Genomic DNA, 15,549 nt, shown 5'->3' with positions numbered 1-15,549 from the left:
CTTGCACACCGTAAAGGGTTAGTTATATAGCTTATATACACGACATATACTCAGTTCTGGGAATTAAAGACCACAATTAAGGTTATATGCTTTACCCACTATAATCCCATTCACAGTCCTCTTTGTTCACTGACTCCTGCTTTTTTTTTTTTTTTTTTTTGCATAGAGCTGCTCTTGGAGGGGAGAAGGGCTCAGGCTGGGGTAGCCTTGCTGCTTTCTCCAAGTATATTTTAAAGAAAAATCAGGTGTTGAAAGTTTCAGTGTTCAGACCAGACCAAGGAGGTCAGGTGTGGTGAGGCTTTCAGAGGCCAAGAGGTTTCCATCAGTCAGGCCTGGGTAGGAAACAGGTATGGTGCTGTGCAGGAAACACCTGGGTCAGCGGGCTTGTCTCTAGTAAACGTGAGTAGTCCCTGAGGAAGAACCGAGGTTGGAATTTTAAATTTAGCCATCAGGCCTGGATTTTCTTCATCTGACTTTTGTTATGTAAAAATTAGATGTCTGGGTTCCCTCTCTAGTGAAGGACATCAATAGGTACCTCCAGAAGACAATTAATCCCAGCCTAGAATAGTGCCTCTGACTCCGCTAATTACAGAAAAGGCATACATGCTTAATTTACTGAATTTAGCTGAAATAACTCTACAGGGTAAAGTCCAACCTCTTTCAAGGCACCTAAGACCTTATTTGAAAAGAGCTATCGCTTTCTAACAGAGCAGAATGGCAGTTATGTGAGAATACCTTCGTTGTTCGGGCACTGGCACTCTCAAGATCACAGAATCACAGAATGGTCAGGGTGGGAAGGGACCTCTGGAGATCATCTAGTCCAACCCCCTACCTGAGCAAGGTCACCTACTGTAAGAGTCGATCAGAAGACCGGCATTGTCTCAACATTGTCACCAGCGACTAGGCCCCAAAACCTGGACTAACGTCTTGACATGAGTTTGCAGTGGCTCGCTGAGCTGGCTGTTATGAGACGTGGAAACCTTGGAGAAAGGACTGAGGTGCAAACAGTATCGTTACCATTGTATAGAGGTACGAACTGTGTCGATACTGTGGTACAAAAGTATGAACAGTGTTGTTACTTGTTACAAGCCTATTTTACTGGAGCAGCAAAGTGAAGAACTGCTGTCGAAGAAGATGGATCACAATGGCTGTGCCAGCATCGATGAAGTAATCGCGAACCTCAGCTGAACTTTCCTCATTATAATGTCATTATAATATAAAAACACACCTCCTGGTAAGAAGTTACCTGCCTCCAAAGCTGACCATGCCTCAGACACTCCTCTCTAGGCATGCGTGGAAGCCTTACTCCAGACAGGCGGAGATTGGCACCTTTCCACGGGACAGAGGTGGAGTAGAGGTGGGTCCAAGGAGGAGCAAGGTGTGCTACCTAGCATAAAAGATGGTTCCTCAGTAACTGAATTTTGAAGATCTTCCCCACCGAGAGACCACGACGATCGAAGAAGAAGCAGCAGAACGCCTTCTGGATTCGGGACCATCAGGAGGCCTGTAGACCCGTGGTGGTAGCTATAATCTTCTTTCCCCCTTTTTTGCCTCATCTTTCTTATTCTTCCTTCTTTCTATTGCAAGCTGCTTTACGGGCAAAACCAATAAAGTGATTGTGTGTTGAAAGCATAACTCCCTGGGCCTGATGCCATTTCTTTTTGCACTTTGGTATCACAGCTGAAATGAACCATCACACGTCCACCGAGGAGTGGACCGTGACACCTACAGCAGGTTGCACAGGATGGCATCCGGGCGGGTTTTGAATACCTCCAGAGTGGGAGACTCCACAACCTCTCTGGGCAGCCTGTTCCAGTGCTCTGCCACCCTCAAAGGAAAGAAGTTCCTCCTCATGTTAAGATGGAACTTCCTATATTCAAGTTTGTGCCCATTACCTCTTGTCCTATCCCTGGGCACCACTGCAAAAAGACTGTTCCCATCCCCCTGGCACCCTTCCATTAAGTATTTATAAGCACTTAAGTGCTTTAAGTATTTATATACACTTCTTGATGCACCCCAGGATGCCATTGGCCCTCTTGGCCACAAGGGCACATTACTGGCTCGTGGCCATCCTGTTGTCCACCAGGACTCCCAGGTCCCTTTCCACAGAGCTGCTCTCCAGCAGGTCAGCCCCCAACCTGTACTGATGGGTTATTCCTCCCCAGGTGCAGTACCCTACACTTGCCTTTGTTGAATTTCATAAGTTTCCTCTCTGCCCAACTCTCCAGCCTGTCCAGGTCACGCTGTATGGCGTCACAGCCTTCTGGTATGTCAGCCACTCCTCCCAGTTTTGTGTCATCAGTAAACTTGCTGATGGTAAGCTCTATCCCTTCATCCAGGTCACTGATGAATATATTTACTATTTTTAGATGTGAAAGAGCGTTTTAACTTGCCTCTCCCAAGCCCCAGAAGAATAAACTACTGCACTCCAGAGGAGGGCAACGAAGCTGGTGAAAGGGCTGGAAGGCGTGTCCTATGAGGAGCGGCTGAGGACTCTGGGTTTGTCTAGTTCGGAGAAAAGGAGGCTGAGGGGCGACCTCATTGCTCTCTACAGCTTCCTGAGGAGGGGAAGTAGAGAGGGAGGTGCTGGGCTCTTCTCCCTGGGATCCAGGGACAGGATGCATGGGAATGGTTCAAAGCTGCACCATCAGGAGGTTTAGACTGGACATAAGGAAGCATTTCTTTGCTGAGAGTGTGGTCAAACACTGAAACAGGCTTCCTAGAGAGGTGGTTGATGCCCCAAGCCTGTCAGTGTTTCAGAGGCATTTGGACAATGCCCTTAATAACATGCTTTAACTTGGTCAGCCCTGAAGTGGTCGGACAGTTGGACTAGATGATCGTTGTAGGTCCCTTCCAACTGAAATAGTCTATTCTGTTCTACTATAAATAATTCTTACCATCATCTGTGGCAGACTTGAGGACCAGTCTGCTAGAATACCTGCCAAAAAAGTCCTTCAGGTAAACTGGGTAGATGAATGATTGATTTGTGAATATGCAGGCACCACCCTCATGACTTAGAAGTTTTTCTCTCCACAGCAGCAAAACTACAGACTCCTTGGGGGATTTTACTGGATTAATAGCGAGAGAGGAGGAGATCCGAGAGGAACCTCTGGGTTTAAGCTGATAAGCCTATACTGTGAATCTCAATTCTGGATTTAAACACTTCACACACCAACTAGGCATTTAAAATGTTTTGTAGATGCAGCCTTCAGCGTATACTAAAATCAACTGAAAGTATGCACTTTGTTTTTTTAATAGATTATTTTCCTACTGTTATGGTGTACAAACAAATGGAAATTAAGCTTTAAACCAGCAATATTTATAATAATAATTCCTATAAATAAAAATTACTAAAACTCCAAATGTTGTCCTCAAACCAGGACAACTACACATTAAGTTCCTTTTATACATAGTTATCGGCTCTGATACCCCTGCATGTATCCAAACTCTGTAATCAGTCTTAATGTTCAGTTGATTTACTAATCATCAGCTTTTAATTTCAATGAAGTGTAATTCACAAACATAGATTAAAAGAACTCAGATCATCAGCATCACAATAAATTTACCTGCATACTTGTATTTGATCTGTGGCCATGTTGCTCTTCAAAACAAGCTAATTAATAAGAATAATACAATCTAATGAACAACATTGATATACACAATTCTCATTTATTTTGAATATAAATAGAGGGAAATAGCAGCACCATACAGAGACACTTTATCTTGTAAACAGCACTGAATAGATTTCAAAACAAATTGAGTCATTACTAGTCATGTCTAGGCATTATATCGATAGCATTTTTTAATACCTAGAATAGAGAAAGACAGAAAGGAATACTGTTTATCACTCGACACAGATGAGAATTAAAATATCCCAAATCATGAAAACTGTAAATGTAAAACACCCCAGCTGTACTTATATGAAGAAAATGAGAACACGATTTGAAATTGCACTGTCTGACAAAAAAGAGAAAAGAAACAAGCCACTTGTGTTTTTTTCCTAAACATGTCCCCTAATGAAACACTCATTAGGTGGTGCAAATCTTGCAACACTGCTTGTCTAATTTAGGGGTAAAATAAATAAATAGCCACTCATGTCCTCAACAAAATATAAAACAAATGCCTGATATTGTGGTGGGTTGACTTTGGCTGTCTGCCAGATGCCCACCAAGCCGCTTTCTCATCCCCCCTCCTCAGCAAGATGGGGAGAAAATAAGATGGAAAAGCTTATGGGTCAAGATAAAGACAGGGAGATCACTCATCAATTATCATCACAGGCAAACCAGACTCGAATTGGGGAAATTAATTTAATTTATTGCCATTATTTATTTATTTAATTATTTATTACCATTATTGATTTATTTAATTATTATTTATTCTAATAATAGAATAGGATAGCAAGGAATAAAAACCAAACTGAAAGCACCTTGCCCCCCACCCTCCCTTCTTCCCAGGCTCAACTTCATTCCGAATTCTTCTAACTCCTCCCCTCATGAGCAGCATGGTGGGGGGTGGGGAATGGGTGTTGCAGTCAGTTCATAACAGGTTGTCTCTGCTGCTCCTTCCTCCTAACATTGTTCCCCTGCCCCATAGAATATCTTGAGTTGGAAGGGCCCATAAGACCCCATCCAGTGTGAGGGTCTCTCCCATGGGCTGTAGTCCTTCATGAACTGCTCCAGCATGGGTCCTTTCCATGGGGCACAGGCCATCAAGAACAGACTGCTCCAGCACGGGTCCCCTGGGGCCAGAGTTCCTGCCAGAAAAACCTGCTCCAGCGTGGACTTTCCACAGGGTCACAGCCTCCTTCAGGCACATCCACCTGCTCCGGCATGGGGTCCTCCACAGGCTGGCAGGTGGATATCTGCTCCACCGTGGACCTCCATGGGCTGCAGGGGAATCTCTGCTCTGGTGCCTGGAGCACCTCCTCCCCTTCCTTCTTCACTGACCTTGGGGTCTGCAAAGCTGTTGCTCTCACGTATTCTTACTCCTCTCTCCACTGCTGCTGTGCAGTGTTTTTTCTCCTTTCTTCAATATGTTATCACGGAGGCACTACCACTATCGCTGATTTAATCGGCCTTGGCCAGCAGCGGGTCTGTCTTGGAGCTGGCTGGAACTGGCTCTGGCTGACATGGGGGCAGCTCCTGATCTCTTCTCACAGAAGCCACCTCTGCAGCCCCCCGCTATCAAAACCTGTTGCTGTGAAAAGCCGAAGTCAGGACTCAATAGTCAGAGTGACTATCAAGCAGGTATTCTTTATTGCAGCGCTGGGTGCACAGGGGATCACTCCTGCTAATGTGCGTGTGATAAAGGGTTAGTTATACAGCTTATATACATGCCATATATACATATTCACAAGTTTTCCAAGAAATGATCAACATACTCATTAACTCATTATCATAGGTTACTACCCACACGCGCACTATAGTCTCTCGGTGGTCCTCAGAGACATCTGGTGGTCATTTACTTCTTCCACTCCTCTTCATCACAGTGTTCCTTTAGTGAACTTTAGCTCTTTACCTCCTTATTCTGCTAACAAAGCCACAGAGTTTGCAGTTTGCAGCCTTGAGACATCCCATACTTCTCATGGTAGCTTTGCATTCTGTTCTCAGAGATAAGTTCCGACACAACTTATACTACAACTAATACAACTGTTATATGGTTCATTGCTGCTGCTTGTTTAATGCTTTACAACTGTGACATAGTTCATTCAATGCTTTAAAAAATCAGGCTCTCACATCAACCTTGTTATGTAAACCCAATACAGGTATCCATAACGTTAATGTAAGAGAATGTAAATAGTTGGGGAATTATTTGCTGGCAAGACAGCAGCTGCTTGAAATGAGAGGCACTGATGTGCTTACATATGGAAGGACCCTAATTTAATCAGATGAAAGACTGGTAGGTTGTTCTCAAACCCTGCTTTCAAGTTTTGCCTCACTTCATAGGTGCTCTATGCTGATTATTCTTCCAGACATGTTTTTCAGGAAGTGGAGTGTGAGAGAGAGAAAAAAGAATTTTTGGTTTCAGTCAGTTGAGCATACCGTTTCCTTTTACAATACCCTTGTTTAGGAGCCATATGTACGTACAAGAAAGATGAAGGATTAAGCACCATGTTGTCTGCTTGTTTCTGTAACATGCTTCCTATGTGTCCTGGGGAAGTCATCAGTCTCCACAGCTACAAAAACAGAGAACCATCCTCATCTGCTGTTAAAGAGGTTCTATTAGCACAGGGTTAGGAGAAATGGTTAGAAATCTTACAGAAGAGATTTAAAATAATCTTTTGAATAAGCCATTAACATAGAAGGCTAACTATTTTTAAGACAAAGGCTGACAACAGATAGCTTCGATAATAACTTACTAGTTGTTGCATTAAAATGCCAATGACCATGCTATATTGCCTTCTACAGAACTTGCAGTAGTAAGCACATTTGAAAGTAAGCTCTTACAGAAATAAAGGCCTTATTTTATATACATTAAACATATATTTAAAGCTCCCTTTGATTTCTACAGCCAGATGTTTCCATAGAGCATTTCAATGACATATCTACCACTTAAGATTGTTTCCCCCTATCCCAAATTCTTGCTGTAACAAAAGCCTAGGCAAAACAACATTCTAAGTTGTATTTATTAGGTCTATCTTTCTAGATAAGCATCTGATATAACTTGTATTAAGCTTTGGCACTTTCAATTTACCTTCATGCTAAGTGATTAGAGCCTTGCAGCTGAAAAATTAAAACTCCCGTGCATGCTGAGCAGATCATCTTGTTATACAAAGTTCTGTAATCTTATGGACTCTTCTGTACCATTTATTCCTTCAATCCCTCAATTTCCTCTTCAGTTTTACAGCAATTTTCTCTCCCAAGTTTCTTCTGGTTTGAGAGTTATCCAGTAAATTTAAAAGAGGATTTTCATAACATCTCTCAAGACAGACACAACAACATCAGACCACTGTGTCTAAGCTCATCTAAATATCTCTGCAAATATTGTAAAGGAAGAGTGTACAAGTGGGATTCTGAGGGGATGCTTCCTGCCGTTGGTTTCAATAAACTGGCCTGGTTTGCAACTGCTGATCATAGATTTCAATACACAGCTAATTTAGAAGAGGAAAATAAGCATCTGCAAGGAAGCAGAATGATTGTATTCAGCACTTTCCTACACAGCAAGTGATGGCTAAAAACCAAATATGAGGCTTTGGGTTATAGATTGCCTGCCCAGTGCATAGCCCACATCCCCCAATTTCTCTGCATCCCACCCAGGGGTCACTAATACCACATTACAGATGTTCCTCAGTGGGGTAGGCAACTTTATTCTTCTATCAGGATAATTTAAAAGTATTTACACACTGCACAGTCATTCTTTTATACAAACATATACTTATTAGTATATTCATGAACCACATCTAAAAGGTTTAGCAAGGACTGACACATTGTGAGGTTTCTATGCATGAAAATAAAAACGGCAGCTTTCTAAAAGACAGCCATTCCTAGTGTCTGTGAAAACCAGTGTTTCCTCAAGTTCTCCTCAGAGACCATTCATGAGCTTCAAAATATCCACATTTAGCATTAACTTCAATTAATTAACCAAGCTCTCTTAGCTATGCTATACTTCAAGAATGAACACGTGCAAATAACATTTTCTCAAGAAATCCCACAGCAGAAACAAGAAAATGAAAACTTTTTAGAGGAAGTACTACTTTTCTGAAATATTACTTATTTGAAGGGCTCACAGTTCAACACTAGTATTCATATACAGACACACACACTCACGGGATCCATGGACAGAGAAAGTTAACTAATAAATAGTACCTGTCTACTAAGTATAAGCATCAGTGCAGCAATGCTAGGCTTCATCCACTAGCTTTCAGCCATGAGATCTTTAAATTCAGTGTACCAATGAGGAAGTTCAGCCACACACAAAATAGGGAGAAATTCCAATGCATTGTGAGAGATGTGAGTACTTTTCTTCTTCTGATGCTCATGCTATGGAATTAGAATGTCAAGATTATAAAGAAGGTTCTGTGATTCATGTCTCTGCAGCATAAATGCTACGTTTAGGAGATGCAGAATTATCTGAGATGGTTTTCTGTGCTAACAGGAAATGTTTCATACTCTCCCTCCAAAGCAGGGAAGACCATTTGTTTAAGGGACAGATCAAGATCCCATTCTTAATGGTTTTAACTAGAGAACCCAACAAATTACCAATGTCATTACAGAAGAGAGGTGCTGACCTCTACAGTAATAGGAAGGACAGAAAAATTAAAAATTTAATATATTAACAAAATTTTGTTAAGTCAAGTAGGAGCACTGGGTATATGTACATGTTTATAATGCATAATTACTCAGATAAATGCATAAATATTGAAATATATAAAAATTAAGTTCTTTCTATTCAGGGACTTTATAAAACATTTCACCAACTGCAAAACAAATAGATACAAAGAATAGTACATCCAACATATATGAAAACAGTAACACAATATATACAATCTGGTGGGTATCCGAAGACAAAGCATCCCTTCATATACATGGTATATACATATATACTCCTCTTTACTCAATATATTATGACAATATACATTTTAAACCTTTGTTATAGACACACACCCCACCACCACCCCCCCCTACAAAAACACAGCAAGGATCAAGCACACAAGTCCAGGACTGACAAAAAATTTGCTACCCGTGCCCACACTATCACCACCACCACTTTCATTGCTGGGAAAGATATGCCAGTGCTCTTTTCTGGGGTGCAATGCCTCCACATCCTTCAAGGCACTGTGAGCAGCAGCTGTGAAGTTAACATCACCGGTTGTGAGTAGGTCAAACACACATGAGTAAAAATAGATGTCCTTCACCAGTATCTTCTCATGGCATTTGGTGGTGGCAGTTTCCAGTGTGTACACTGACCAGGGATGAGTAGGACTTGCTTGGGGGGGTAACTGCCCCATCACAGACAACGGCAAGTGGCCGCTATCATCAATACGTTCACTTGAAGGGCAACCATTCACACACAGCTGCAGATCCTGGCTCTCCTCGTAGGCCATAGCCAACTCTTGAGGCATGCGAATGGCCAGCGTTAAGTAGTGTCCAAGTTGGCGTATATACACTGTGGTTCCGATGTACCTGGCATGCATTTCAACATATTTGCCACCAACTTTTTCCACAATTCGCAAGCTCTTGGTGTTCCCATTGCTTCCACTTGTTGTGCCATCCACAAAAGCTGCAGGTAAGTCATCAGTCACTGCTTGATATACTTTCTGATCTGTACAGTCTTGGTATGATTTAAAGATAATAGTTATCTGGGGGTGGGGAAGAGAAAAAAAGAAGTTAGTGATCATGGAAAAAAAAATTTCTCTTACTGGAAGAGTTGGCAGGATTAGCTGTGTTAGAGTACTGTAAAATCACTGATATGTTTAGTCACAAACATCAATACAACAACCAGTGAGACAAGAGATGCATTACCAGAACAACTAGTCAAATTACTGGTTACAGTTCCTATATCCATTTGTCCTAGGAACTGGGAGATTTGACACTTCCAATCCACTGCTACTAGAGAATGTGCCCATGAAGAAACAAAACTAGACTGAAAAATACCCCAAAACATACCCTTTGAAGGGTGACTTCCAACATAGAAACAAGAAGCATAAACCAATTACTTGTTCTTTTAAGATTACAACTGGCCTTTTAAACCTTTATACTTATTGAATAAGCCAGGATAAAAGCAGTAGGTCCTCTGATCCTCTGGAAATAGTTAGGCTATTTGGCAGACTGAGTCTGAGGTGTCCAGTGACTTTTTCCAAAATAAAAAGTAAAATGAAGAGTTGCATATAAATATTAGAAACAGAGATGCTTCTTCCTTTCCGGTTTCAGAAGGGAGGAAACTGTAACTTCTTGAAAAGGTCTTGAAAAGGTCTTGAAAAGGTCAAAAGGTATTTTGCACAGGAAATAGGGCTTCTAATCATCACTTTCATCCTTGACTGACTAAATCAAGACTACTTAGTCTATTATTCAGGCACTCCGATATAAGATTCAGAGTACTCCAAAGCACATTAGAAGATATTTTCAAACATGACAATTTTCCTTAAAATGTACTTACTAGCAACTCCACTTGTTTTAATTTCAATTAACCAGCACACATCTGCACAACAGTTTCTGTTTCTTGCCCCTCTGCTTTGAAAGAAGAGCTAGAGGTTTAAGAGATGGATTACAGACAACCTGAGTAAAACCTTGACGCTTATTAGCCCCACCTCTCCATACCAGTTGTAAAAGACATCTTTCCTTCTAGCAACTCTTCTTTCTTCTTTCCAACAACTCCTCCAAATATGCAGGCATACACTAAACACTACATTACTTTTTAATGTTTGGTTTGTCCCAGTTAGTTCATTCTGTCAGTCTTTCTGTCTCTCTCTCACATAATGTCCTGGATTGAGGTAAAACAGAATCAATTTTCTTTTCAGTAATTTTACTTTTCAGTTAAGCCTCTTCTAACTAACTGAACTCTCTGAAATTAATGGCATATTTTTCAGACAGTGTCTGCTTCCAGAGTGATAAGACCTGACTGTTTATAGTTGATGCCAAGGAATGGCACCTCCTCCAAGCTCAAAAGAGTTCCATCCTAACAAACAGGAAGTCAGACAAAAATGCCAGGAGGCCTGCATGGATGAACAAGGAGAGCCTGGACAAACTCAAATATAAAAAGGAAGCCTACAGAGGGTGGAAGCAAGGACAGGTAACCTGAGAGGAATACAGAAACATTGTCTGAGCATCCAGAGATGAGGTTAGGAAAGCTAAAGCCCAAATAGAATTGAATCTGTGCAGGGATGTCAAAGACAACAGGGAGGGCTTCTGCAAGTACATAAGCAGCAAAAGGAAGACTAGGGAAAATATGGGCATGCTGCTGAATGAGATGGGGGACCTGGTGACAAAGGACATGGAAAAGGCTGAAGCACGGAATGCTGCCTTAGCCTCAGTTTTTACTAACAAGACCAGCCTTCAGGAATCCCAAGTCCCAGAGACCAGGGGGTAAAGTCTGGAGCAAGGAAGATGTACCGTTGGTGGAAGAGGTTCAGGTCAGGGAACACTTAAGCAAACTGGACATACACAAGTCCATGGGCCCAGATGGGATGCACCCACGAGTGCTGAGGGAGCTGGCTGATGTCATTGCAAGGCTATTCTCAATAACCTTTCAAAGATCATGGCAACTGGGAGAGGTGCCCAAGGACTAGATGGAAGCAAATGTCACTCCTCTCTTCGAGAAGGGCAAGAAGGAGGGCCCAGGGAACTACAGGCCAGTCAGCCTCACCTTGATCCCTGAGAAGGTGATGAAGCAGCTAATCCTAGGAACCATTTCCAGGCACATGAAGGACAGGAAATAATCAGTCATGCTCGACCAACTTGATAAACTTCTATGATGAAATGACTGGTCTGATAGATGAGGGGAGAGCAGTGGATATTGTCTACCTGGACTTCAGGGAGGCCTTTGACACTCTCCCATAAGATCTCATGGACAAGCTGTTGATATAGGGGCTGGACGAGCAGACAGTAAGGTGGGTTGAAAACTGTCTGAATGGCTGGGCCCAGAGGGTGGTGATCAGCAGTGCAAAGCCTAGTCGGAGGCCAGTAACTAGCAGTGTACCCCAGGGTTGATAATGGGTCCGATTCTGTTCAACATGTTCATTAATGATCTGGATGATAGGGCAGAGTATACCATCAGCAAGTTTGTAGACAACACCAAATTCGGAGAAATGGCTGATACACCAGAGGCTGGTGCTTAAAGACCTTAAAGAGCATCTAGTACCAACCCCCATGCCATGGGCAGGGACACCTCCCACTAGACCAGGTTACTCAAAGCTCCATCCAACCTAGCCATGAACACTTCCAGGGGTGGGGCATCCACAACTTCTCTGGGCAACCTGTTCCAGTGCCTCACCTGAGTATATACTCAGAAAGGTGTTTGCTGATGCTACAAAACTGGGAGGAGTGGCTGATAGTCCAGAGGGTGGTGTTGCCATCCAGAGGGACCTTAACAGGCTGGAGAAATGGGCTGACAGGAACCTCATGAAGTTCATCAAGGGGAAGTGCCAACTCCTGTACCTGGGGAGGAATAACCCCAGGCACCAATACATGCTGGGGGGAATGACCAGCTGGAAAGCAGCTTGGCAGAAAAGGCCCTGGGGGTCCTGGTGGACACAAAATTGAACGCGAGCCAGCAATGTGCCCAATGTGAGCAAAGAAGGCTAATGGTATCCTGGGCTACCTTAGGCAAAGTATTGCCAGTAGGGTGAGGTAGGTGATCCTTCTCTACTCAGCACTGGTGAGGCCACACCTGGATTGCTGTGTCCAGTTCTGGGGTCCCCAGTGCAAGAGACTGATGGCACTATTGGAGAGAGTCCAACAAAGGGCCACTAAGATGATGAAGGGACTGGAGCATCTCTCCTATGAGGAAAAGCTGAGAGAGCTGGGATGGAGAAGAGAAGGCTTAGGGGGGAATCTAATGTATATAAATACCCGAAGAGAGGGTGCAAAAAGGACAGAGCCAGGCTCTTTTCAGTGGCGCCCAGTGACAGGACGGGAAGAAGTAGGCACAAATTGAAACATAGGAGGTTCCCTCTGAACATCAGGAAACCTTTTTTTTTTAATTTTTCCTGACTGTGAGGGTGATCAGACATTGGAACAGGTTGCCCAGAGAGCTTGTGGAGTCCCCCTCCTTGGTGCTATTCAAAAGCCATCTGGACATGGTCTTGGGCCACTGGCTCTAGGTGACCTTGTTTGAGCATGGGGGTTGGACCAGATGACCTCCAGCGGTCCCTTCCAACCTCAAAACTTCAACTGTTCTGTGATAATGATATCAATTATTGGGTACTTATTGCTGAGTTAAAATTAACCATGGCTTTTGCAGGCTGAGCTAGTTTGGAAAACAATAAACAATTGCTAAGTTAAAAGCCAAAAGATGAAAATCAAAGAAACTGATCTTAAGTGTTTCTGCTACACTTCCTGGAATATCAGAGTCCAGATCAAAGATATGGCCAACTTGGCAAAGAAAGCAGTAGTTTAGGTGTCCCTAGCTGAACTACCTTCATTATAATACTAAAATACCCGCCCATAGGTCAGGAAGACCCTCGCCCAGGTGAGGACCCTTCCTCTGTGCAGGCATAGTAGTGTGGGGAATGATTAAGCAAATATTATAATTATATGCTAATAGCTAACCAATCATTGCAACTGGGAGTGTATGATTATGTAATTCATGTGTATAAAAGATACCGTGGTGATGATTTCTGGTGTGCTTGACTTGTAGAAAGCCACTAAGCATCCAGCCTTGTGCAACTCTGAAATAAATAATCAATGTCTCTCCTGGTGTGTGAAATTGGCTATTGCACACTGGTTAACAAATCTGCTTTTTGGACAACAATAATACATCTCTAGAAGGTGCATGGCTAGTGTGCCTTAAATACAACACTTGTAACTCTGCATTATCACGCTATTCTGTGAGCACCATAATGGAATTACAGTGCTGTAGGTCTGCAGTTAGTAGGTGCAACTATGTTGCTATTACCATAGATTCTACAGGTTTGTATGTTAGATTGACCCTGGCCAGCAACTAAGCACCCACCCATTGCTTGCTCACTTTCCCCCCACCCCAGGAGGATGAGGGAAGAGAATGGGAAGAGCAAAAGCAAGAAAAATGCATGAGTTGAGATAAAGTCAATTTAATAAAGAAAAAAAACACCCACAGAAAAAAAAAACCAACAAAACCAAGTGATGCAAAGGCAATCACTCGCCACCTCCCAGAAGCAGACTGATGCTTAGCCCATCTCTGAGCAACAGCTACTTTGGAAAAACTACCTCTTTTTTTTTTTTTTTTTTTTCCCCTCTCTGAATATTATGTCATATGGTATGGAATATCCCTTTGGCCAGTTTCGGTCAGCCATGCAGGTTGTATTCCCTCCCAAGTTCTTGCCCACCCCCAGTCTGCTTGCTTGGGGGGGTGGGGCAGGCACACAGAGCAAGAAACAGAGAACTTCAGCTAAGTACTGTTGTGCTGTTCAGCAATAATCAAAACACTGGTGTTATCAACAGTCTTGGTCACAAATTGAAACAGCATGGCTGCTATGAAGAAAGATAATTCCCAACAAAACCCAGTACGCTTCATATCCTTGAATTTCACACATTTGCAGTAAAGTGACAGTGTTCTTTAAGACAGAAATTTTCATCAAGTTATTCATAATTACATTGTTTATTAGGTTTTATTAGCTTTCCTGCTATAAAGTACTAATAGCTGAAAAAATGCCACAAGTATCAAGAGACTTAATGTGCTGTTCTTAAGTATGAGAAGAGCACATTTTTCAATGCAAGAAATTAAACATTTTCTATTTTTCAGTTGTAACACCAACCAGAGCATCACCACAAACCAATGAATTCTCATTCCTGTAGGAACCCAGACTTGCTTAGGTAAATTACTCCAAGCTACTGTAAAAGAAAGCATCTGCAACTGCCAAGTTAATATTTGTCCTGGTTTGAGGTAAAACAGAACCAATTTTCTGTTCAGTAATTTTACTTTGCAGCTAAGCCTCTTCTAACTAACTGAACTCTCTGAAACTCTCTGAAACTAACAGCATATTATGGAGACACTATTTGTTCTCAGAGTGATAAGACCTGATTAACTGTAATTTATGCCAAGGAATGGTATGCACAGAGGTTCTTGCTTAGACTTATTGCTATAACAACCAACGCCAGCTAACTTTGTTATTTGCTCCATTGGAAGGTCGGAAGCAGAAAAGCGTAGAGGGATCCCACTTGCGGGGAGGAGCAGACAGGACAGGTGACCCCACACTGACCAACAGAGTATTCCATCCCATCTGCCTCATGCTCAGTATAAAAGCTAAGGGATCAAAGGGTCAGTTCTCTTCCTTCAGTGGCCAGCGTCCGAGGAGGTCTCTGTCTGTTTGTCTGCCTTTGATCCCGATCTGTGCGTTCCAGAATCCAGATCTGGAATCCAGTTCCTGTCTGTTGCTGAGTCCAGTCTGGGACTTTTCCCATGCCTGCCACTGACGTGACCGTCATCCTGGGAGCTTGATACAGTTTTGTATATATTTCATTATTTCCTTTTTAATATTTTATTATTAATATTTCATTAAAGTAGTTTAGTTCCCTCTAAACTCATAAGTCTCTTCCTCTTTCTCCCCCTCCTCTCCTTGGAGAGAGAGGTGGGGGAGACCATCTGTCATTCACCTCAGTGGCCAGTCTGGCCCAAACCATGACAATATTCCTTCAGTTACTAGCTTTAAGAAAAACACTTCACTGTAGTACACTTGTTTCTGTAGTCTGCATTCATTCATTTTGTCATCAAGTATTTTATTATTTTGTAGATTGCATTCTACCATCTCACTCATCATTCCTTTAGAATAAACTGAGACTATTAAAAGTCTTCATCTGCTTTGAATTAGTACAAGGTTGTGCATACAGTTGTTTTCTTATAGGGTCTTGTGATCAAGATCACATCCCAATATTTAATTGGCCCCTGCTTCTGTTTCCATTTTGTCCCATGGAACTC

At 42.4% G+C, this 15,549-nt stretch overlaps 1 protein-coding gene across 1 annotated transcript in view; it reads right to left on the bottom strand.

Moving 5' to 3' along the window:
* Positions 1 to 8,620: 8,620 nt before the first annotated feature.
* LOC104287770 (RGM domain family member B-like) overlaps positions 8,621 to 15,549 on the bottom strand; it is a 25,313-nt gene continuing 18,384 nt past the window's right edge. The window contains exon 3 of the mRNA XM_009886502.1: positions 8,621 to 9,298. Coding sequence (XP_009884804.1) covers positions 8,621 to 9,298 — 678 coding nt within the window. The remainder of the gene's footprint in view (positions 9,299 to 15,549) is intronic.

The sequence above is a fragment of the Charadrius vociferus genome, unplaced genomic scaffold, assembly GCF_000708025.1.
Source record: "Charadrius vociferus isolate BGI_N301 unplaced genomic scaffold, ASM70802v2 scaffold1156, whole genome shotgun sequence".
In the NCBI taxonomy this organism is placed as follows: domain Eukaryota; kingdom Metazoa; phylum Chordata; class Aves; order Charadriiformes; family Charadriidae; genus Charadrius; species Charadrius vociferus.
The sequence above is the reverse complement of the archived record's forward strand: the minus strand, read 5'-3'. Positions and strand labels throughout refer to the sequence as shown.